Source organism: Sus scrofa, chromosome 8, assembly GCF_000003025.6.
Source record: "Sus scrofa isolate TJ Tabasco breed Duroc chromosome 8, Sscrofa11.1, whole genome shotgun sequence".
Taxonomy (NCBI): domain Eukaryota; kingdom Metazoa; phylum Chordata; class Mammalia; order Artiodactyla; family Suidae; genus Sus; species Sus scrofa.
Window position 1 is genome coordinate 1,366,359 of NC_010450.4, and position 24,068 is coordinate 1,390,426.

The 24,068-nt window shown below is 53.7% G+C and overlaps 2 protein-coding genes and 1 long non-coding RNA gene across 6 annotated transcripts in view; 2 read left to right on the forward strand and 1 right to left on the reverse strand.

The window, feature by feature from the left end:
* Nucleotides 1–14,279, forward strand: part of RNF4 (ring finger protein 4) — a 27,106-nt gene extending 12,827 nt beyond the window's left edge. The window contains exons 2-8 of one of the 3 annotated variants that reach the window (XM_005666483.3): nt 640–796; nt 3,628–3,742; nt 5,820–5,899; nt 10,292–10,301; nt 10,545–10,704; nt 11,572–11,620; nt 12,170–14,279. In XM_005666483.3, the coding sequence (XP_005666540.1) occupies nt 788–796; nt 3,628–3,742; nt 5,820–5,899; nt 10,292–10,301; nt 10,545–10,704; nt 11,572–11,620; nt 12,170–12,319 (573 nt within the window). In that variant the 5' untranslated portion in view covers nt 640–787 and the 3' untranslated portion in view covers nt 12,320–14,279. 3 annotated transcript variants of the gene reach the window in all.
* Nucleotides 13,619–21,423, reverse strand: LOC102159054. 2 transcript variants are annotated; one of them, XR_304717.3, is made up of 3 exons: nt 20,360–21,423; nt 16,549–16,764; nt 13,619–16,452 (listed from the first exon to the last, which is right to left on the reverse strand). It is a non-coding gene; the product is annotated as an uncharacterized LOC102159054 (long non-coding RNA). The 2 variants fall into 2 exon arrangements; XR_001298157.2 differs by having other exon boundaries at nt 20,591–21,419.
* The window catches only part of FAM193A (family with sequence similarity 193 member A), a 135,494-nt gene continuing 133,509 nt past the window's right edge, over nt 22,084–24,068 (forward strand). The window contains 1 exon segment of the mRNA XM_021100934.1: nt 22,084–22,138. The gene's annotated coding sequence lies outside the window, so the exon portion shown is untranslated.

The window sequence follows — 24,068 nt, forward strand, 5'->3', positions numbered from 1 at the left end:
TGGAGGCTGTGAGCTCTGGGGTCCTCAGCCTTGCACAGTCAGGGTACTGGAGCAGTAGCTGCTTTCCTAAGCCTGAGTGAGGCAGACTGCATCCACACGGACTGTGTAACAGGGTTCAAGATGTCTCGTTTCGTGACGGAAAGACCAGGGGGTTCTGTCTTCTCTGCCTGCTCCCCATGTGGGTCACCTATCGTCACCCTGGTTGCCTGGAAGGAGTTAACCAAAGCAGGCCACACAGCGACTGGTAGCTGGCTGGGCCCTCCACTTGCCTTCTGTCTCCTAGCACAGCCTGAGGGAGGTGGGCACCAGCCTTGACAAGAGCCAGAGCGAATCTCAGAATGGTGCCCCGCAGTGCCCCTGACAGGCAGGGGCTGTGGGCTGAAGAGAATCCGCCAGGGTTTCAGTGACTAGAGGGGAGGGTAAGAGGCAGCACGATGGTTCCATCTACGGGCTCTGGGATCCAGCAGCCTTGTGTCTACAAGAATGCTTACTTCCTAAGAAGAAAGCGGGTGAAGGACATGAATTGCACTGTGTTCGGCAAAGCACCCAGCAGACGGAAGGGACCAGTAAACAGCTGAACGGAGTTTGCTGTCGGTGATGCAGGCGGCAGCATTAGTCAACCCAATATCTGTTTTTCAGGACTTGCAGATACCGGAAATCTGTGTGGCTCCAAGTTCCCTGCTAGCGAGAGAATGTGTACGCAGCAGGCATGACAGGCTGAGGCGTTCGGTTTTCCTGCCGACCTTGGTGCAGATCACGTCTCTGCTGGTTGGAACCAGAGGGCACAATGAGCACGGTGAGCGTCCCAAGTTCATGAATTGTACGAAGGCTGCCAACTACTCTGTGCCTTGTGTACAGTAAGGAAAGTATCATAAAAGTGCTGTAATTAACCCTGGTTCTTCTTCTTTTTTTTTTTTTTTTTTTGTCTTTTTGCTATTTCTTGGGCTGCTCCCGCAGCATATGGAGGTTCCCAGGCTAGGGGTCCAATCGGAGCTGTAGCTGTCGGCCTACGCCAGAGCCACAGCAATGCGGGATCCGAGCCGCGTCTGCAACCGACACCACAGCTCACGGCAACGCCGGATCGTTAACCCACTGAGCAAGGGCAGGGACCGAGCCCGCGAGCTCATGGTTCCTAGTCGGATTCGGTAACCACTGCGCCACGACGGGAACTCCCAACCCTGGTTCTTGAAGGAGTGTGTATAGGACCTTCCAGGAGTTAACAGAAAGCTGCCTGTCTTCAGTTGGAGTCCAGCGTGTAAAGACAGGGCTGGGAAGGGTGGCGGAGGGTTTTGAAATGTTACACCTCCAAAACTGACGTCTTAGAAATATTAGAATTCTGGTTTATTTAATCATTTACGGCCCAGTTTTCCATTTTCCTTTCTGTTTTCCCCCTGTGGTTCTTACTCCAGTGTGAGCATAGTGGTAATAATCCTTGGGGAGTTTTCTTACCTTCAGTGACCAAAGTTGGCAAGTCATTGTACCTGCGTTGAGAGCTTTTACTAGATTGCACAGGTGGAAATAACAGCCAGGAAAGCCCTACTCTTGGGGTAGGGAGTGACCACAACGAGTCTTTAGGGTTCAGCGCCTGGACTTTAGCCAGATGCACGACTGCTTCTTGCCTCCTTCAGTGGAGTGGCGCACGTAGCTGCAGTGGGGTGTGAAGGGTTTTGTTTGGTAGTGGCTGCAAAGAAAGATTTGGTCCTTTTCAGAAGAAGGAAGATAGCAGGACACCTTCAGAGAGAATGGGGTTAAAGTTATGTAGCCCTACCACCTACCACTAATGTGGTAGCTGCTGGGGAGACTCGTAAACACCAGGCAGTAGACCTGACTTAGGTCTGGGAGCTGCTGTCACTTGCTTCTGGGCCCTTCTGGGATGCTTTCCTGTTCCTTAGGTCCCTGGGGAGTTGCGAGACCCAGCTACATATCCCACGCTCCTCAGACTGCCACTCGATAAGAGAGTAGCAGTCAGAACACAGTGGAACAGGCTTAGACCCAGCTACATATCCCACGCTCCTCAGACTGTCCCTCGATAAGAGAGTAGCAGTCAGAACACAGATGGAACAGGCTTCTCTTTTTTGCCCAGTGAGAGTCGGTCTGGGTGACACTCCTAAGCCTTGTACAGATCTCATTGCCTGTCCTTCTAGCATTTCTAGGGATTGTTTGCAGGGATCGGATGCCTAGGAAGGCATAGAAAGAATTGGGGGAGTTCCCGCCGTGGCACAGTGGCTTAAGGATCGACGGCAGCGGCTCAGGTCGCTGCAGAGGGTCCATCCCTAGCCTGGTGCAGTGGGCTAAGGATCTGGTGTTGCCGCCCTGATCCTTGCCTTGGGAGCCTCCATACGCCGTGGGTTTGGCACCAAAAAAAAAAAAAAAAAAAAAAAAGTAAGGTAGTGATGGGGTCTTGCAGCAGTGCTCAGTACCTTTGTACACATTATGCCACCTAATCCCTAGGGGAGCTCTGTGTGGCTGCGCTGGTGAGGAGGTTTAGACTCTGGTTCAGTGACTGCCCCATCTCACCCAGTGCTGGTGAGGGGCAGAGGGAGAAGCAGCCTGAAGCACAGGGAGTCAGGACTGGTTGGGCCATACAAGGTGGAAATACTGGGGCTACAGGTCAATTGGAGGCTTGTGTTCTCTCACACGCTCTCTCTCTCTCTTTTTTTGCTTTTTTAGGGCTGCACCCTTGGCATTCAGAAGTTCCCAGGCTAGGAGTCAAATCGGATCTGCGGCTGCTGGCCACAGCCACAGCAATGCAGGATCTGAGTCTTCGACCCACACCACAGCTTGTGGCAACGCCAGATCTTTAACCCGCTGAGTGAGGCCAGGGATCGAACTCTCATCCTCATGGATACTGGTTAGGTTCTTAACCATTGAGCCATGATGGGAACTCTGGGAGGTTCTGTCTCTTAAGGAAGACTTCAGGGGGCAGGTTCTCAACTTGCCTTTCTGGACCAGCCAGGCCAGAAGTGCTCGAGCATACAGGTAAACCAGTAGCTCAAGGATGTGGAAGAAAGGCTGGTTCAGAGAGTCTGGGTTACAGAGAAGCTGATGAACAGCCCGACCCTTCCAGAAGGCATGTCTCTTGGGCTGCCACTGGGGACAGCCTTGCAAAAACTTTGGTTCTTGGCACTGTAGGGGTGTGTTACGGTGTAAATCACAACTGCATAGTATCCTAAAAGGTTAGAGGCCAGAAACCTTCCCAAAGAAAGACCTACTTTCACAGTGAATAGACACGTGGGAAACTGAAGGTCTTTGGGCTGAAAAATAAAAAGGACTCATTGAGGCCAAATAATAAATCCAGGGAAAATAGGTCTGTAACTTTTGGTTAAAAGAAAGGGTTTCTGGCCAAATCCTAGCCTGGACCGGAGGCTTCCATAGAGTTAAGTGTCATGTACTTTTGACATATCAATGGTCTGATATAACAAAAGATTTACTTTATAAAGTTTGTATTCACTATATATTCTGGACGATTTCTCTCTAAACATTCAGTGTTCTAGAATCTCAAGTTTTGAAAGGACCTCAACCTCAGGTCTGCTCACTGACTTCCTATTCTCCCTTTTTTATTCTTCTGGCTGAAATCTTACTGGTCAGGAGCTCAGATAACTGTTTCTCCCCCCCCCATACCCTCAGAGAAAGCGTCGTGGCGGGGCAGTAAATTCTAGACAAGCCCAGAAGCGAACTCGAGAATCACCCTCCACCCCTGAGATGGCCTTGGAGGCAGAACCTATAGAACTTGTGGAGAGTGGTAAGCTTGCCAGCGACACGGGGCTTGGGTGAGCACATATACCTGTGGGCGGGTTGGTGCCCAGCATGTCACCTGCCAGCCACGGACCTTGTGCAAGTTACACAGCCTGTGTGAAATGGGGGCTGAGGCTGTGAGTGTTGGGGACGGGGGTCATAGGCCTGAAATGCATCAGTAACAGGCGACACGTACTGCACAAGGTGTAGCTCACTTTGCTGTCCTTGTAAGACCTGCAATCCTGAAGTCGCCTGCCAGTCACAACCTGAAAGCTCAAGCGAGCTGAGGTGCCCTCTCAGTTACCTTGAGACATGGCCACTCAGTTGGGCTCAGCGTCCAGCCTTCTGGGGAGGTGCAGCGTGGATATAGAGACTGCGCTGGGTCCCCCTCTTCTCCCTGAAATTGTCTCTGCTTCCTTGGCCTCGCGAAGTACTCAGCTTTCCTCCTCTCTCCTCACTAAGACAGAAGATGGCCTAGACAGCAGACTCGTCGACAGAACTGCTGTGTTGGAGGGAGTCTGGTGTGGGCAGGGGCCAGACTGGCGTTTTCCCTCTGCCTGTCTGCCTGCTCAGGGGAGTGGCATGTGACCTGAATCCAGTCCCTCTGCTCTGCATATATTAGGATTGTTTTTATAATTGTGATGCCTGAACACTAACATTGAAAGAAAAGCTACTTGCCTGAGATGTATTTCACGGGCCCTTCAGGGTAGTGCAGTTCTTTGTCTTTGCTCTTAAGGGTGGCATCCGGGGCATGTGGAGGTTCCCAGGGTCAGCTGCCGGCCTGCACCACAGCACAGCAACGCAGGACCTGAGCCGTGTCTGTGACCTGCACCCTGGCTCACGGCAGTGTCGGATCCCCCACCCACTGAGTAAGGCCAGGGATCAAACTTGCATGCTCATGGATACTAGTTGGGTTCGATTCCACAGAGCAACAACGGGTACTCCTGGACTATTCTTTAAAAAGAGGGAAATCATTTTGTATGAATTACATTGGACGTCTTTGATATATAGTGGTTTTACCCCTGTGAAACTTTTGAATGCAAGAGAACAAGGTTGAATATGTTAAATGTATTAGAAGTCATTTTCCCCAAATACTAAACAAATATTATTTCTAAAAGTCCTTCCCTCGTACTTTTTTTGCTTTTTAGGGCCTCACCTGCAGCATATGGAAGTTCCCTGGCTAGGGGTCAGATTGGAGCTCTGGCTGCCGGCCTACGCCACAGCCACCCTGGATCTGAGCCCCATTTTCGACCCACAGCGTAGCTCACGGCAATGCCAGATCCTTAACCCACTGAGCGAGACCAGGGATAGAACCCGAGTGCTCATGGATCCTAGTCAGGTTCGTTAATTGCTGAGCCATGAAGGGAACTCCCTCCACTTTATGACATTTATAATAATAGAAACAAATATGGTTGGAACTTTTGTTTCGGTTTACCTAAGTGGAGGTTTGTACTCTGCCCTTCGTTCCTGCCTGCCCAGCGTAAGTGCTGGCACCGTTTGGCACACGTCCTTCCGCACCTGTCCTGTGCAGATGACATGCTGCACTCGGGGCTCAAAGGCAACTTGCAGAACAGGCTCCACCCATTTTGGTGGGTGGGGTTCTAGGGGAGCAGTAAACAAGCCCTTGTCCCCTGTGCTGGGAGTAAAACCTAACTGCTGAAGGTGCAGAGCTAAGCACGACCTGAGGTCTCTGGGTAAGTGGCAGCCACCAGCTTCCCTGCCAGGGTAGGGGACGGGGGCAGGTCTTCACAGCCCCGTCCCCGGGGCCCTGAGGGGAGCCTGATGCGCGCCCCCAGCCCACCTCGGGTAAGCTGCCGCCAGAGCAGCTGGGGCCCGGAGGCCTAGCTGTGAGGCAGTGCGGCCACAGGGATGGAGCTGTGTGCGTGCACACACACGCCGTGGTATGTTTGGGAAAAGCATGCACTGTGCCTCAGAATAATTCTGGAAGGGCTGTGTGCTGGTGTGCTTGAGAAGTTTTAGTTTGCCGCAAGCCTCTACTCCGTGTGCCATCATGTTGATGACGCTCAGAGCAACACGCCTTTGTTTCCGCCTAATGCTTGTTGCTAAAATGCTTTATTTCAAAGCTGGAGACGAAATAGTGGACCTCACCTGTGAATCTTTAGAGCCCGTGGTGGTGGACCTGACGCACAATGACTCTGTTGTGGTAAGTGTCGCAGTGTGACTTTTGGCCCTTTCTTGGTGGTGGGCCCCTGCCGGCACATCGGAAGGCCTCCGTCGCAGTTAAGGCTTGTGCTAAAGAAATCGTGCCTTCTGCCACTGGAACTCAGAGTGGAAAGCGTTTCAGAAAAATCATTTGTCGTAGCTTTGTTGCTTAAATGAATCACGTCAGTATGGCCGTGACCCTGACCTTCGCCGCTGGCAACGAGGCCTTTTGGGGAGAACCTTCTGAGGCCCCATGTCTCTTCAGTCTCTGGTTTTGCACTTAGCAGCAGCTGCGTGACCCTGGGCAAGTTACTGATCCTCATTCACTGTCCCTAAAATGGGGATAATGCCACCCATGTCGGCCGGGAACTGGGAGGACTGAGAGACCCTGGCACCCTCTGTGGCCCAGCAGAGCCCAGGAAGTGCGAGTTCACACTCTCACAGCTGGTAGGAGCAGGGATATTTGCTCAGCACAGCCAGTGGGAAATCCTTTGAGTCCCAGAAGCAGCTGCCTTGCCCCCTGATGTCTTGGTTGTGTCATGACTCCTGCGAGGCTGCGTGTGCCCCTTCCCACGGCATCAGCAGCGGATTCTGGGAGGAAGGGTGCCTGCCTGCCCGGCCCTCAAGGAAAGGGCTCCACAGTGCAGTGGTGCCTACCTGCACGTGGGTCTGGGAGCCTGGCCAGCCTACAGAGCTGCGCTGGAGGACGGGTCTGCCTCTCTCTCGATGCTTCTTTAGTGCCTGTTGAGACAGTGTTCACTTGTGTGGAGTAGACAGTGTTGGGCAGTGGGAGGCAGGTGCTGCCAAGGGCTGTGCTTTTGTGGGCCGAGTGGAGGTTGGAGGGGCTGAGTCTTCCCCTTGGCCTTGGGACCCGCCGGTCTTGGGATGATCCCGCCTGTGCCTAGAAACCTAGAATAGGGTTGCACTGAGAAGCTCCAGGGCTTCTTAGGAAGAAAAGAGCGAGGACAGGGAGCCGACAGGACAAATTAAGGGATTGAGACTCTGGCCTCAGGCTGAAACTGCTGGGCTGTGCGGGGGTGTGCTCGTGGCTCTCAGTCTCCCTACCCCCACCCCAGAGGCAAGGCAGCTGCTCTTGCCGAGCTGTTGAACTGTCCCCTGCACACTGTAGACGGATGCTTAGGGGAGGGAGCCCAAGGCTCCCAAACAGGAAGCAGTAATTTCCCTGGAGATGGGTTGGAACTTTCTGAGATACGTCTGAGTAGGTTTAGCTGTGAGTGGTCCCTGCCTGGGCCTGGCACAGATGTACATACGTCTTTGCCGCTGCTCCCTGCAGGCCACCTGAGGTTCTGGAAAGGTAGCTTTATTTGGTGCTGTGGTTGAAGCCTGCCGCCCAGTTCAAGTGGAGCCAGTGTCCACCTGCAGCGTGCCAGGCCCTGGGGGGACGGCAGGATGCTGCCTCAGGGCTTCCTGGGGGGACCTCAGGGCTTCCTGCTTTCAGGGAGACGAGGACCGGCTTCTCTGGGTGACAAGACATCGCGGCGTCCCCTCCTTGCCTTGGTTGTGTGTTGATGACCAGCCTGCCCTTGTCACCCTGCTGAGCTTTGCCACGTTCTTCTGTTTCCCCGAGTGTGGAAAGTGTCTGGGGGGCACCAGGATGGGGTGCTGGAGCTGGGGGGCTGCCCAGGGAGCCCGGGGCAGGCAGGCAGCTAAAGGGTACACTGGCTTCAGAAGCAGAGTCCTGGTTTCTGGCCCCAGAGACACCGATCCGTTTAGTCAGAGGACTTCAGGCGGCTTCAGTGTTCCCAGGCATAGAGTAATCATTGTGGACTTAATAGCACCCTTAGGCTAATCACTCTTCACTTTTTGTTGTTTATTTTATTTATTTCTTTGTCTTTTTGGGGCCGCACCTGCGGCATATGGAGGTTCCCAGGCTAAGGTCCAATCGGAGCTGCAGCTCCCGGCCTACACCACAGCCACAGCCACACACAGGATCCAAGCTGCATCTGCGACCCACACAGCGGCTTGCAGCAACGCCAGATCCTTGACCCCCTGAGTGAGACCAGGGATCAAGGCCACACCCTCATGGATACTAGTTGGATTATTAACCCACTGAGCCGCAGTAGGAACTCGGAATTACTTCTTGGTCTGTGGCTCCAGAGTGGATGTCGTGCTGGGAGGCATGAGAGCAACATCCATCTCCGTGTGCACTGCTTCCGTGTGCACTGCTTCCGTGTGCACTGCTTCCGTGTGCACTGCTGCCAGAGCTCCTGAGTGGCCCCACACAGTCTCAGGGAGCAGTCATATTTTTGAAAGGAGTCTTTTTTTCTTCCTAATCAGTAGGTCTCAGCAGTGGCCTTAGAATATTCAGTAAACCGCGTTGTAAACTGACGTGCTCTCATTCAGGTTTTGGTGTTCCATTTGTAGCGCACGGGTACAATGTATTTAGCATAATTCTTGAGGGTCCTAGGATTTTTGAAATAGTAAGTGAGCATTGGCTTCGACTTAAAGTCAGCTTACCAGAGAGTCAGCCTGTCCTTTGAAGTTTTGAAGCCAGGCATTGACTTCTCTAACTGTGCTTGTCCTCCATGGCATCGTCTTTCAGTATAAGGCTGTTGCCTCTGCGTCGAAAATCTGTCAACGTGGCCACCTTCGTTAACGGTCTTGGCTAGATCTTCTGGGCGTCTTGCTGCAGCTTCTGGATCAGCACTTGTGTGGTGTAGAAATGGCTCTCCCCTTAAACCTAGTGAACCAGCTTCTTGCAGCTTCAGCCTTTTTGGCTTCCTCACCTCTCAGCCTGCGTTGCTTCAAGAGTTAGGACCTTGCTCTAGGTTAGGCTTGGGCTGAAGGGCATGTCGTGGCGGGTTGGATTTTCAGTCCAGGCCACTAGACCTTTCTCAGCTGCTGGAGGAGCACTTCTAACTTCCCCCCAGAACCTCTCCTTCATGTCCACTCTTGAGTTTTCATCTCTTAGCCTTTGATGTGCCTTCCTTGCTAAGCTTAGTCATTTCTGGGTTTTTTTGTTTGTTTGTTTTTTAGGGCTGCACCCATGGCACATGGAAGTTCCCAGGTTCCCAGGCTATGGGTCAAATCAGAGCTGTAGCCGCCACCCTCCACCACAGCCACAGCAACTTGGGATCTGAGCTGCGTCTGTGACCTACACAGCAGCTCGCAGCAATGCCAGATCCTTAACCCACTGAACCAGGCCAGGGGTCAAACCCTCATCCTCATGGATACTAGTCAGGTTTGTTAATCGCTGAGCCACGGCGGGAACGCCTACATTCTGATTTAAGGTGAGACACGTGCAGGCGTTCCTGTTGTGGCTCAGTGGGTTAAGGATCCAATGCTGTCTCTTTTAGGATGCAGGTTCAATCCCTGGCCTCGTTCAGTTGGTTAAGGATGTGGCGTAGGTCACAGATGCAGCTTGGATCCGGTGTTGGTGTGGCTGCTGCGAAGCTGCAGCTGCAATTTGACCTCTGGCCCAGGAACTTCCATGTGCCGCAAGTGTGGCTATAAAAAGAAAACTAAAGTGAGACAAGTGCAGTCTTCGTTGACTTGAACACTCGGAGGTTATTACAGGGTTATTAATTGGCCTCATTTCAATATTGTGTCCAGGAAGTAGGAAGGCCCCAAAAGAGGAAGTCACGGTCAGAGCTCATAACGGTTATCAATTAAATTTACCGTTACACAAGGTTCAAAAATCGCTAATCACAGGTTGCCATAACAAATAGAATAATAATGAAAAAGCTTGGAATATGGTGAGAATTACCAAAAGGTGGCATAGAGACACAGAGTGAGCAAATGCTGTTGGAAAAATGGTGCCAATAGACTTGCTTGACACAGGGTTGCCACACACCTTTAATGCGTAAGAAACGCAGATCTGCAAAGTGTGAAAAACAGACTGTGCCCGTAGCCGACGCTTTGGTAGGCCGCGGACACACAGCCCTTGATGTGTGCTGCTCTCGCCATCCTTGCGTGGCCTACTTTTGCTTGTTTAATTTTTGTTGTTCGTTATTTTTAATAAAGTATTAGGCACAGCAGACCCTTCTCGCAGTGAAGGCTTCCCCTTCCTTTGGCAGTAGCCTTTGTGGAGTGAGGACAAGAGCACGTGGGACTCGCCCTGGGCTTCTCGCCCCAGTGCCCTGGGCGGCGTCCCAGTCTCACTTTGTCCTCACAGCAGCCCCGGAGCTGTGGACACTGGTACCCCTTTTCAGAAGAGGGAGTGGGCAGCTCCTGGAAGGTGTGGAACTTCCCCCGGTCACGCAGCCAGCAGCTCCCAGAGACTCGCTCAACACCCGGGGACTCTGTTGCTCCCCTGAGGATTTTGCATTGAAACAGATGCTTCCGTTATATCTTTTAAGAGTTTAAAAGAGTATAGAATATTTTCTATCACATTAATCGAGTCTTTCTCTTTTGTTTTTCTCCTTTTTAAAAGATTGTTGAAGGTGAGTGGCCTCTGCTCCTTTTCCGTTGGGTTCGGGTGCAGAATGGATGAGGGTGAGGGGTGCAGAGCTGTGGGCCTTGCCAGCGCAGGAGGCGGCAGGGCAGTCAGTCCTCTGACTGCTGAAGACGGGGAGGGGGTGGCCTCCGTGCAGCTGGGACTGGCCTTCCCCAGGCAGGAAGGAGGGTGGATGGTGAGGGTGCTGGGGCCGGGAGGCTCCTGCCCTGAACGGGAACTCACACTTCAGAAAGGAGGCGGCCAAGGAGGAATGCGAGGAGGCTGCGCCAGGACCACGCCGACAGCTGTGTGGTGAGCAGTGATGACGAGGAGCTGTCCAGGGACAGAGACGTCTATGTGACCACCCAGACCCCCCGAAATGCCAGGGAAGAGGCAGCTACAGGACTCAGGTACCACTGTGCCCACTGCTCTGCTGGGGACGCGCTCTCTTGCCAGGAAGCCTCTGGGTGCTCCCCTTCTCGTCCTCTCCAGTTTTCAGTGGAGAGGCTGAGGCAGGAGGCAGGGTGGGTATTAGAAAGACTAGACCTTCAGGAGTTCCCGTCGTGGCGCAGTGGTTAACGAATCTGACTAGGAACCATGAGTTGCGGGTTTGGTCCCTGCCCTTGCTCAGTGGGTTAAGGATCCGGCGTTGCTGTGAGCTGTGGTGTGGGTTGCAGAGGCGGCTCATATCCCGAGTTGCTGTGGTTCCAGCGAAGGCCGGAGGCTACAGCTCCGATTTGACCCCTAGCCTGGGAACCTCCATATGCTGCGGGAACAGCCCAAGAAATAGCAAAAAGACAAAAAAAAAAAGAAAAGAAAAAGAAAGACTAGACCTTCAGAAAGGGCTTGTTGAAGCAGCTGGGTGGCAGGTGGGTCCTGAGCTGTCCTTGGCTATTCCCACTGTGACCAGGGTGCCGGGCACCTGCAGGCAAAGGGAATAGCCCCACTGGCCCCAGCCTCCTGCAGTGGGAGTGCTTGGAGGAAGGGGTGGCAGACGCAGCCCCTGCCCCAGAGAGGCTGGAAGGCGAGGCTCTGAGGGAGCACAGGCCAGGGGTAGAGGGGACAGGTGACTCTAGCTGTCTGTCCCTCTCTTGCCTCCATCTCCCACCTCCCCTTTCTCATAGCGCCACTCCCCGTTGGGGCAGCTGGCTTCCTCTTCTCTCCTGGGTGCCTGTGATAAGGCAGGGTACAGGGATGGGGCTGCTTCGGGGAAGCCCTTAGTCAGTCATTGGACGTTTGAGTTGCTGAGGCACTGACCCGAAGCACTGTGATTCCAGGCCCTCTGGCACCGTCAGTTGTCCGATCTGCATGGACGGGTACTCAGAGGTAAGTGGACCTGGCTGTGCTTCCCTGCTTCCGGTTTTCTGACTGCTCCTGTGAAAGGATGCCTTGAGAGCACGTCTTCTCATTGGGCAGGATTTGACACCTCCGCGTTGCAGTCACGCCTGGGCTGGCACATGGCTTTTCATAGATCTGTGAAGGGTGAAGTGCCATTTTCATGGGCCCTGCAGTCCTGAACTCTGGCCCCTTTGTTTTCTGGGCTGCCCTGTGCAAGTGCCTCAGTTCTCTGTGTTCCCTGTCCAGCCTCTACAGAAGTTACGGGTGCTCACTGTGGCCCCTGACCTCTGAGCCCTCTGGCTCCGCCCTCTGGGTGCCCTCAAAGCCCTGTGGGTTGTCGCTGCTGGAGAATGGCCCCTGCCTCTGCCCTCAGCTCCAGAGGCACCACTGGTACTTGGCTGAGCTTTAGTCTTCCCGTTCCGCCCTGGCCCTTCTCTTCTCAGGCGTCACCTTAGGCCTGGGCGGGGTGGGTTCCTGGCGGCTCCCGCTGCTTTGGGACAAGAGCAGACATGGAGGCGGTGCTTTGGTGTTTTCTAGATTGTGCAGAACGGACGTCTCATCGTTTCCACAGAATGCGGCCATGTCTTCTGTAGCCAGTGCCTCCGCGATTCCCTTAAGAACGCTAACACTTGCCCAACTTGCAGGAAAAAGATCAACCACAAACGATACCACCCCATTTATATATGAAGTGTCGCGAGCTGCTCAGGAGAGTCGGATGGACAGACAGAGCCTGGCTGGGTTCGCCACGTGGCCTTATGTGGGTTCTCTGCCTCCAGTTTCTTGAGCGCAAAAAGACTGATTTCAAAATCAGCGTCTGATATGTAACTGCTCTCTTGTTTCCACCCCCCTTAGATCCTTCCTTTGCCTCTAGTTTGATGCTGTGGAGCTGGAGCTGGAGCTGGAGCCAGATCCCTCCCTGGCCAGGGTCTACACCTGCTCCTCTGGGTGGTCTGGTTCCAGGATAGGAGAGAGGGAGGGGGGCCCGTGGGAATGAACGCCGTGGTTCCAGCCTCCGTCCAGAACCCGCACATTTGCTGCGACGTTTGCCTCAGCTTCCTGCCGGCAGCGTCGTGGAGGGGCTGGCCCAGGTCGGAGAGCAAGCCGCTCCGCCAGCTCCTGTGGGCGTGCTACCTCGTCCCAGGCATCTGCCCACCCCAGTGACCAAGGCAGACAAGGTCCATCCGGCGCGAGGATCCCAAGTGCAGCACAGCCCGGAGCGACCAGCCGCTGGACTCTTCTTCCCTTGAGAGTCAGAGGTCACCGTGATTCCACCTGCGGTGATCAGGGGTTTCTGCAGCTCTCAAGGCCCTCTGCAGGCGATCTGTTTTCTAAGAACGAAATGTGCAATAAAGCCCGTTCTTTGCCTACTTTTCAGCAGCCAGGAGATGTGGCACTGTTAGTGTCCCTCGGAGGCCTCGCGTCGCCTGTGGAGCAGTGCCCATCTTGCCCCGTCCTGTTCGCCACCTGTTCTCAGGAACTTCACCCGTGCCCGAGTTTCCCTGGCACAGGCCGTGTAAGGTCCCTGGGCAGGCGCGTGGTCGGGTGTCCTCTTCTGATAAAACCCACCTGTGTTTACCACATGCCCTCTGGGCCTCAGCTCCCACTGCCTCGTGTCTACTCAAGCATAGACCCTGGGCGGTGGTGGCCGTAATTGTGGCCTTATTAGCCGCCAGTGTCCATGCTGTCGCCCAAGTCACAACTGCCCTGTGTCTCAGAGCTCGGCTCTCCAGACCTGAACGGGCACCTCCCCCACCAGCTGACATTCATTTCAGAAGCTGCTCTTCTGGCCTTGAGCCTTGGGCTGTGCTTGCTCCATAGGTTGAGTTGGCAAAGTATGGGCCCCTCCTCCCCGGGGCCGGATTACACCCTCTGCTCAGCTCCAGTGTGTGAGGCTCTGGTCCTTCAGGAGGCGGCAGGGCGGCCCGAGGCACAGGGCTCGGGGCTGGCTCCCGGGGGAGAGGCCTCGTCGTGCCTGCCGCCTCCACCTCCGCACCCTCCTCCCTCAGAGGGCTCTGGGCCAAATCAACAGCCCTTTGCGTGTCGCGTCTCCGCGGTGGAAGGGGCCTCCTCTGGCTTTGCAATAACGGACCTTCAGCTTATCCTGGAGGAGCAAGGACTCGGCACAGAATTCACTTTAAATGGGGCTAAAGGAGTGTCCCTCTATGAAAGAAAGTTGTTTTATTCTTCATTCTGACTTAACTGCAGTGCATTTGATGAAAGAAATATTTTCTACTTGGAGTCGAGGGCGAGACCTGAGTTCTCATCACTGTGATGTGTCGTGTCTGCCCTTGGATTGGACATCATTGCCCCTGGGTTCCTTCTGGGCTCCGCGGAGCACTCTTCATGTTCTAACAGTACCCAGACTTCAGGAGCCCAGACAGCCACCCAGTCAAAATCGCTTATGTTTTTTGCTTACGAACAAATGGTTGAGCATAACAATTGTATTCCTTCATACTAAATTAACTTGGGAAAAAATGTTTAGTTTCTGCATATTCAGAAACTGCAAAATAGGAAAGGGTCGGAATGGAAAATCCTCAGTGTACATAGTTCAAATCTTTGTTACATTTAAACTATATCCATGTATGTCTCTGTTTTGGACTCCTCTGCTAGTGTTACAGGTGGAAATAAACCATTAATTGGAACCAGGTATCTTCTCCATGCGTTGTGATTTACTCGTGGGGGTCGGATGACCCCCCCCACGCCTTTGCCCAAGGTGATTCCTCTCGGCCTCACGTTGTATTTTGTGACAGTGTGTGCAGGAAAGTTACTTGGTCAGAAGCCATCAGGTGAGAGGTCACTCTTGGAGCAGGACCGCAAGTCCAGGCCCTGGAATCCCTAATCGAGCAGAATCTTGTCCTCAGCCCCTAAGAAGCGAGGTTGGCCAGTGCCAGCTCAGGAGAGGGCTCTGGGCAGCATGGACTTGGGCTAACCTTGGGTTCTGGCCATGCAGTGCACCACTGGACAAAGTTTGCCCTCATGGGGGTGGTGCCCAGGAGCGCACTGTGTGCCTGTTAGTTCCCCCGGGGGGGCGGGGCTTAAAGGGACTCCCAGAGAGCCGCCAATGGCAGGGCCCGTCTTCACCTGCCTGCCCTTCCTGTGGAGTGGTCCCTAGAGATGGAAGAGGCCAACGTGCTGGGTGCCTGGGCTCAGACCCGCCTGCCCTTGGAGACCTGCAGAGATGAAAATGCAGCTATTCCAGTGCTCGATGCACATTTGCTCGTTGCACCATGCTGGGCTCTGGCAGGTACAGACAAACCCAAGCAAGTCGCCGCACTCTTGAGTCTACGTTCATGGAGGAAGACAGTCCTCCAGGCCGGTGGAAAATCAGAACTGGCAAAGCTGGAGAACAGGAGTCCACGAGAACAGGAAAGGCTGCTCAGCTGCACCTCAAGGAGAAAAAGGTCCTTAGTGCAGGTAGAGCAGACACTCCCTGGGTGGCCACCTGAGGCCAGCAGTGTCCTGAGGCCGGGATCAGAGGAGGCCGGGGTCGTAGCCAAGTCTAAGGAGAGGAGAAGCCCGTGAAGGGGCCAGGGGCGTGTACCACAGGCTCCTACCTGCAGAGGGGCCCCCAAAACTGGCTGCACAAGGGGCTTGTTTCTAGGCTTCTTAGTTTTGAAACTTAAGTGGTATCTTAACTACATTTTTGTTGTTGCTGTATAGAAATTTGTTTTTTTCATACTAGTTGTGAATATGAGAGAACAATATGAAAAAAATAATTAAAGGGATCCCAGCATCCTTGCTAAAGTCATTCTAATAAGACTGGATTCTGTTAAATTCTCTATATTCACAACTGTAACATCACAATGAAGTGTTCTAAATCTTGGAACTCTTCTTACTGAACATAAGTTTTACAGTAAGTTAAGACAGTAAGTTTTGACACACAAAAGGTGTTGGGAAGCTTTGTGTGTTAGCATTTTCAGCAAGACATGTTTGCTGTAGGGTCTTGTTAGATGGCTGACATGAAAGGGAGGTTCCTCTCCCAGTCAGGTTTGTCTCTCATGTCTTGTTCGGTCACAGTGGAGCCATGGCCACCACGGGGTCTTTCCTCCCCGAGACAGTTTCCCCTTTCGGATCAGTTACTGTGTGTCACACTTGATTTCTCCCATGCACACCCGCTGTGCGCTTCTTGGGTAAATCTGCCGTGGTTATTGTGTCTTCCTTGCACATGTCTTACTTTGTTTTGCCAGATTTTGTTTGTTTTGTTTGGTCTCTGTGTTTTAGGGCCACACCCACAGCACACACCACAGTTCACAGCAACAGCGGATCTTAACCCACTGAGCAAGGCCAGGGACTGGACCTGCATCCTCATGGATACTAGTTGGGTTCATTACTGCTGAGCCACAACGGGAACTCCATTGCATTATCGAAATCATTAATCCTTTATGTCTCAATCTATTAATTTATTGAAGTCCTAATTTCGGTCACTTTTTCAGTTCCAGTTTATTAGATTTCAATACTCCGTTCTTTCATCTATTTTTTACACCTTTCCTCTATTTTCTTGAACATATTAATTATAATTATTGCATAGTCTTAGACTACCTCTGAATTGTTCTTCAGTAAAATGACCTGTGCCTTGACATACCCAGAAAATTTTCACTGAAAGCTGAACTTGTGCCTTAAAACAGTTGTAGAGACTTGACATCTTCCTCTGCAAGGAAGTGAAGCCCCTGGTCCTTAGTCCGACGGCACACAAGCTGGGTCAAAGCAGTGCTGCAGTTTGCTAAGGTTCCGTGTACCGCCGGCTCACTTCTACTTGAGGACACCAGCGAGGGCTTCCCACGGAGCACCAGAGCACCTGTTCCTGGCTCATCCTCATGTCCCTTATAAGATGGAAGAGATGTTAACAGCCTCAGGCCATATGTGAGAAACAGAATTAGTCTGTCTTAAGGTTTGTTGCTGTGTTGCACTCTGCTTACCTGAAGAGTACAGTTTGATGGGAGTTCTCTCTGTGGCTCAGCCAGTTAAGGACCGGACATTGTCTCTATGAGGATCTGGGTTTGATCCCTGGCCTCACTCAATGCGTTAAGGGTCTGGTGTTGCCATGGCTGCTGCATAGGGCGCTGGTGTGGCTGGGATCTGGCTGCAGCTTTGGCATTCCCTGGTTTGGGAGCTTCTATATGCCTCAGGTGCAGCTGTAAAAAGAAAAAATATATATAGTTTGAATGTCCAAAATTTTTTTTTATCTATACGAAGATTGACAGATACTTTGGCTATACAATTTTACATTGTATGTGATTTTCTTTCCGAATTTTAAAGGCTCTGTGCCACTATTTAGCATTAAATGCCACTGTTAAAAGACAAGTGAGGGGGAAAAACTGTAATTGCAATGTATACATGTAAGGATAACCTGACCCCCTTGCTGTACAGTGGGAAAATTAAAAAAAAAAAAAAAAAAAAAAAAAGACAAGTGAGATCTTTTTCCTGTTAAATTTTTTTCTGAAATTCATCTTGAAAACATTTTTTATACTGTGTGTGTGTGTGTGTGTGTGTGTGTGTGCGCGCGCGCGCACGTGTGCACGCTTTTTAGGGCCATACCTGAGGCATACGGAGGTTCCCAGGCTAGGGATTGACTTGGAGCTACAGCTGCCGGCCTGCACCACAGTCAGCAATGCCAGATCCAAGCCGCGTCTTAGAACTTCCACATAGCTCATGGCAATGCCCAAACTTTAATCCACTGAGCAAGGCCAGGGATCAAAGCTGCATCCTCTCTGAGGCTAATTAGTGGTTTTCGAAAAAAAAAAATTTTGATTCCTTCTGTTAACAGGTTCTTTGCCTGCCCACCTGCACTTGATCCATTTCCTAAATGGCTGGTGATACTCTGGTTTCTCTTCAGATCATATAAATCTTTTGCCTTTCACTAAATGATTGGTGAAATGTCACTGTCCCCTCATGTTTACAAGTGACATGTTTAAAAGCTGATTAGAAGCTCCATGTAGGTAGAGCTTTTGACCGGCGTGTCAGTTTTGGGTAAGCATCAAACTGCCTGATTCTTTGGGATCTCCAAACATGAATATGTCCATAGCTATTCTCAAACTGACCTGTATACTTTTTTCTCTTTTTTTGTCTTTTTGCCTTTTCTAGGGCTGCTTCCCTCAGCATATGGAGGGTCTCAGGCTAGGGGTCTAATCGGAGCTGTAGCTGCCGACCTACACCACAGCCACAGCAACACGAGATCTGAGCCGCGTCTATGACCTAGACCACAGCTCATGGCAACGCCGGATCCTTAACCCACTGAGCAAGGCCAGGGACCGAACACGCAACCTCATGGTTCCTAGTCGGATTCGTTAACCACTGCGCCACGACGGGAACTCCTCAACTGTATACTTTCTGCAGAGAAGTCCCTGTGCTCTTCTGCTTGGCGGGGTGGAAGCCCACTGCCACAGTTCCACTTGGGACCGGGAAATGGCTTGAGCAGGGATGCGCAACTGTTCTTTCTGCAGCCTTGATAAAGCCAGAAATTAGAAAAGGCTTTCTAGGTAATGATTCATTGTTATGTAATGCTCCCTGGTTATGAATTGGGAGATAATGAACTTCTCTAGTTTTTCTTATAAAATTGTACTGTTACTAGTACATACTCATGTCTTGGTGAAGATTTACATGAAAGGGGAGTAATAAAACTTTTACGAAAATATCCAACACACGCTGCCTTTTCCTGCAAGTGGCTAAGAGTTGTCCAGGACCATGAGCGTTCTGGGTGGCCGGGTCCATGCCTGAATCCTCTCCAAGCCACTGCTCACCCCTCCTTGTGACTACCTGTGCTCCTGCCAGACTGAGCTGCATTTCCTTTGTTGTTGTTCTTTGCTGTGCCCATGGCATATACAAGTTCCTGGGCCAGGGATCAAACCCGTGCCACAGCTGAGATCCAAGCCGGCTCCTTAACCTGCTGAGCCACCAGAAAATTCCTGCTTTTACTTCTGAGACTTACAAAGACCTTTCTGGCCCTGTGTCCTGCATTCTCTTGTGAATGGTTATTTTAGGTAAACCTGGCTGGACTATAGCATGCTTAAGACGGTTAAACCTGATTCTGAGGGAGTGCCTGCCGTGGCTCAGTGGTTAACGAACCCAACTAGTATCCACAAGGATGAGGGTTCGATCCCTGGCCTTGCTCAATGGGTTAAGGATCCGGCGTTGCCATGAGCTGTGGTGTAGGTTGCAGACGTGGCTCAGATCTGGCATTGGCTGGCTGCTACAGCTCCGACTGGACTCCTAGCCTGGGAACTTCCATATGCCGTGGGTGTGGACCTGATAAAAAAAAAAAACCATGATTCTGGAAGTACATGCTGAGAGTGTTTCAGGATGAGCTTAAGGCTTGCACTGGCAGACTGGGTAGCAGGAGACTGCCCTCGCACTGAAGGCCTGAATGGAACTAAAGGATCACTCCTGTGGCCTGAGGGCCTCTGAGCTGGGACAGTATTTTTCCCAGCTTTTGAACTCACACTGAAACATCATCTCCTCAGTCTCAAACCTGCTGCATCTCAACTCTGCCACCACCGCTGGCCCTCCTGGTCTCTAGGCTTTGGGACTTGGTCTGGGACTACACCACTGGCCCCCCTGTCTCCAGCTTGCTGACTGCAGACCTTGGGGCTTGTCAGCCGCCATCACTGTGTGGGCCGACTCCATACAATACATATACTTCCCACTGGTTCTGTCTCTCCGGAGAGCACTGACTAACACGTCCTTCAATGGGGTGAAAACTGATTCTTAAGGAGAGGAACCAGTCTTAAATACTACAGTGGTTTACGGCCCTCCTGAGCTCAACTCCACCAAATAAAATCTTATTCCTTAGTATTTTCTCCTTAATGTCTTGATACTTTTTCCTTAGGGGGGATAATGATTTTATGTTGAGAACCACTGGGTCATGCCTTTGCTTCATAACTTCTGCCAGGACCACCCTCTCTACTCCCCTCGAGGCTGTCCCACGTGTCCCGCCCGCCCATCCTGCTCCCTTGACGTCCATTCTCAACCTAACAGCCCCAGTTTCCTCAAATCATACATCCTACAATGACAGCCCCTACTCAAAACCCTCTATGGCTTTCAGCTGCCTTTAGTATAAAACACAATCTTGATTTTGTCGGTTCCTGGGACATGCTCAAGTCTTGCAGTGCTGAAAACCCTTTGTTCTACAGTGAGTGGCTCTGGTTCAGCTCACCTCAGAGAGGCTTCCCCTGTCCCCAAAAGAGCTTTTGACATCAACTGTGGGCTGCTGGAACCCAGCAGCTGTACCTGAGCCACATCTGAGTTGGAATCTGGGCCCTGCCTCTGACTATCTGGGTAACTGAGCAAATCCCTCACCATCTATGGACTTGAGTTTCGCATCCATAACATAAGGCTGATGGTGCACATCCTGAGAATGGCTGTGTGGGTGAGATGATACAGCAGCAGGCAGAGGGGCTGGGGCGTAAATGCTTGACAAATGATCATTATTACGTCATTCATTCATCCAGCAAATATTGGACTGCTGTGTGCCCAGCTCTTGCCTGGCAGGAGCTGCGATGCAGAGGTGCAGGAGGTAGACACTCCTATGCCTCCCCGAGTCCCTGCCCCCTAAGACTTGACTTTTCTGGGGGGCTGCTGAACACTAAGAATCTCAATTCAGCGCAATGTGTTCTGATAAGCGAACAGCACAGGGGCTGTGGGAGCGGGCAATGTCTGACCCAGCCCGTGTGGGGAGGGGGCAACCCAAACCATTGCCCCCACTAGAGTGCTAAGGCAAGCATCTCCGCTCACCCTCTCAGCCTTCCTTCAACAGCAGGGTCAGTCCAAACCCTTGGGGAGGGGCCCAGGCAAGAGTGCAAATGGAGGGCCTCTGCTCCTCTGTATCATCGCTCCAGAACCAGTGATGGAACCAAAGGGGGCAAGACAAGTCTCTCGTGCTTCGGTGTTTGTGATGGGTGGGGGCCTCTAGAGCGCAGGATCCAGGCAAAGAACCCCTGTGGTCCGTCTAGGGCAGAACTGTACCTGGGGCTTGTTGAAGATGGGCAAGGGGCCCAGGAAGGAGGGTCCAGGCGGAAAGGCCCCACTGGAAGGCCCGGGAGGGTCTGCCGGGGTTCGTGGCCTGTGCGGTGGATGAGTTCAAGATCGTGAGAAATGGCTGGACTGCTCCGGTGCTTTGCAGGGCAGCAGGGCCCCAAGAGTCCAGGCGACGACTGCACGGGGCCGCAGGGAGAGGGCGAGCTCGGAAGGGCGCCTCCAGGCCGGGGGTTCTAAGCTAACTGCCAGGTCTGCCGGCTCGCGGCGTTCCCTGGCCCAGAGCGGACCCCGACCGACCGCCGCCGGGTCCAGCGCTTTCCAGACGCCCTCCGGAACTCGCCCAACCCACGGAGGCGGGTTATTCTCGTCCCATTGAGTCACCTGGGCTCGGGCGACGGGCCCGACCCAAGGTCACATAGCCAGTCAGTTGGGAATGCGGACTCGAACCCACAGCCGGGCCAAGGTCACCGGGCCTTTCTTGGAGGGTCAGATCCGGGGCTACCCGCCCGGCGCGTCCCGAAAGCCAGGCCGGCCAGGCCTGCAGACCCCGCGGCAGAGGCGCGGGGCGCGGGGGCGTCTGGGAGCCTGTCAAAGAGGCGGAACTCCTCGCCACCAGCCTTGTAGTTCGCCTACTGAGGGCGACGCAGCCCTGTGCTGGCCAGGCCCCTCCGCCCAACTACAAGTCCCAGAAGGACCTGCGGAGTGGGCGGAGCTTGCAGCTCGACCGCGCGGTGACGCCACCGCCGCCTCCAGCTCCCCCGCCGCAGCCCCTCGCAGCGTCTGGGCGCTCGACCGCGCGCGGCCTGACGGGAATCGTCGTCCCTCCGCCGGGCACCCCTAGCGGCGGCGCTGGCGCGTGGACTCCAGGTCCCAGCGTGCTTTGCGCTCCGGCGCACGTTAACGGCGGGAGGGGAGGGCGCGGCAGAGGGGGAGCGGCGCTCGGAGGGCGGAGTAAGGCGGGGGGGGAGGGCGCCCACACCCCTCCCCCTCCCCGCCGCTCCTTCCCCCTCCCCCGACGTAAACTGGGATCCCTTTCCCCTTGTGTCCGCCATATTGGACTCTAACTCTGGTCAGCGGCGGCGCCGGGCCCGGTGGACTCGCCGTTGCTCCCGCCCAGCGGCCGCCCCGCAGCTCCCGCCCGCCCGGCCCTCCCCGCCCGGAGGCGACCCCGCGCAGCGCCCCCCGCCCGCGGCCGGCCGGAGCGCCCCGCCGCCGCCGCCTCAGCCTCCCCGCCTTCCCCGCCCTCCGCCGCCGCCCGCGGCCCCGCGCCCGCTCCGCGCCCTCCCCGCCCGCCGCCCTCCCGCCATGAGCCCGGCCGACGCTAAGCGCGGGGCCAAGCGCCGGAAGAACAAGCGGGGCGGCGGCGGCGGCGGCTCGGGCGGGGGCAACGGCGGCGCGGGCAGCGGCAAGGCCGGCCCGGCGGCGGCGCTGCGCGGCTCCCAGGCCCCGGGCCTGGCGGCCCCGGGCGGCGCGGCGGCGGCCAACGGGCCCCTCGGCGCGGGCGCGGGCGGCGCCGCCCCCGGAGGCTACTTCGAGGTAAGCGGGGGCGGGCGGAGGGCGCGGTAACGGGCGCGGGGCGGGGGCCGCGGTCCGCTCGCGCCCTGACAGCCTCCCGCGGGCACGGCGGGCCCCGGTGGGAGGCGCGCCGAGCCTGGGGCTGGGCTGCCGCGCGCCAGGTGCCGCATCTCCAGGAGCGCGGCGCCGCCTGCCCACCTGCGCGGCGCTGTCACGGGCCCGGGGGTGGTGCCGCGTCGCCCGGCGCGGAGCTCGTCCTTGAGGTTGCTCGGGTGCGATTCCCGAAGAACTGGGAGTCAGGTGACGAGCGGGGCTTCCCTGGCGGGGCCCACCTCCTCCACGCCCTTGCGAAAGTGTCTCCTGGAAGTTTTCTTTTTCTTCTCCAGTGTGGTCATTGGAGAGACACCTGACAGTCTTCTGGAGGTGGTGGCCCCGGCTCTGCATCCTCTGCTTTTTAAAAGTTTTTTAGAGGTAATTGGTGGTCTGGTCACTCAGGCCTGTTATGTAGGGCTTGAACTTAAGGCATTTGAATAGGAATTTTTTCTGTTTTACTTTTGAAGGCAGCTGGCACACACTGCCTCTGTCAGTTGTGGATTGCTGCCACTTTTATTCCTCTCCTGGTCCCAGCACTTTCCAAGACGCAGTACTGGGTCGTGGGTATGCCGTTGGCAGTCATTTCTACCCGTTGAGTTGTGTCCTAAAAGAGAATGGATTTATTTCCAGAGTTGTCTAGTTGGAACTGTTAGGTAAAGACGTTTGCAACAGTAACAAGAGGCAACAGACAAAAGCCTCATCAGGAGTGTTTATTTGTGTGCCCAGTTCCAAGACAGTAGTTGTTTTATGCGAGATTATAAATACCGTGTTGGAGTGGTGTGCAGGGAGAGTGCATGGGAAGTCGTTGCATGTGCCATAGCTCTCTGATGCCTATGCTCTTGTATGAACTTGCAGCAAGGTGTGTGTATGCTTTAGTGTTTTGAGTGCTCTCTGCAGTTGGAGCTTTCTTAGATTGTATGTCAGATTTGTTTTGGATCCTGGGTCAGAGCCCTTGACCTCACCGTCTCCGGAGGTTACCGTTCCTCAGTATACTAGAGAGCGAAACAGGTGGAGTTCTGAGGATCCAGAATGAGGCTTGTGGATTTGCATCAGTGGAGTGTAAATTAAGGGCAGTGTTTACTGCAGGAGGGGAGGAGAGGGGAGGGTGGGACGTCTGCCTAAGTAGGTCTTTTACAAAAACGTTGACAATCTTGGCTGTACCTGGATGTAAAATACACCTACTTCTGTTGATTTAATGAAAGCAGGGTGGTGGTGCAATAAAAATTCTTTCACTGGCCTTTCATAACATTATTTCAGGCTTTGATAATTCTCACTTATTTTGCGATATTTAGCTAAAATAACCTTTTAGTTAGTTTTTATTTGTTGGCTTGGCCGTGTAGCAGCTTGATATGGGATCTCAGTTCCCAGACCAGAGATCAGACCCTGGCCACAGGTGGTGAAGGTGCAGAGACCAGACCCCCAGGGAACTCCTCTTTTAGTTGCTGTTCTTTTGCCACACCTGCAGCATATGGAGATTCCCAGGCCAGGGGTCACATCAGAGCTACAGCTGCTGGCCTACACCACAGCCACAGCAGCACCAGATCTGAGCCTTGTCTGCGACCTACACCACAGCTCCCGGCAATGCCAGATGCTCAACCCACTGAGCGAGGCCAGGGATTGAACCTGCAACCTTATGGTTCCTAGTCGGATTTGTTTCCGCTGTGCCATGACAGGAACTCCTAGTGCTATTCTGATCATGCTTTTCAAACTCAGATGACCGTATGCCTAGTATTATTTTTGACAGGACTGTCTTTTTCTGTTAAACTTAACAAATGCGGAGTTTTTGGCCATGACCCACTATAAGATAAAAAATAGATTAAGACTTGTTCCTTCTCACCCTGGGCACGCACAGACACCT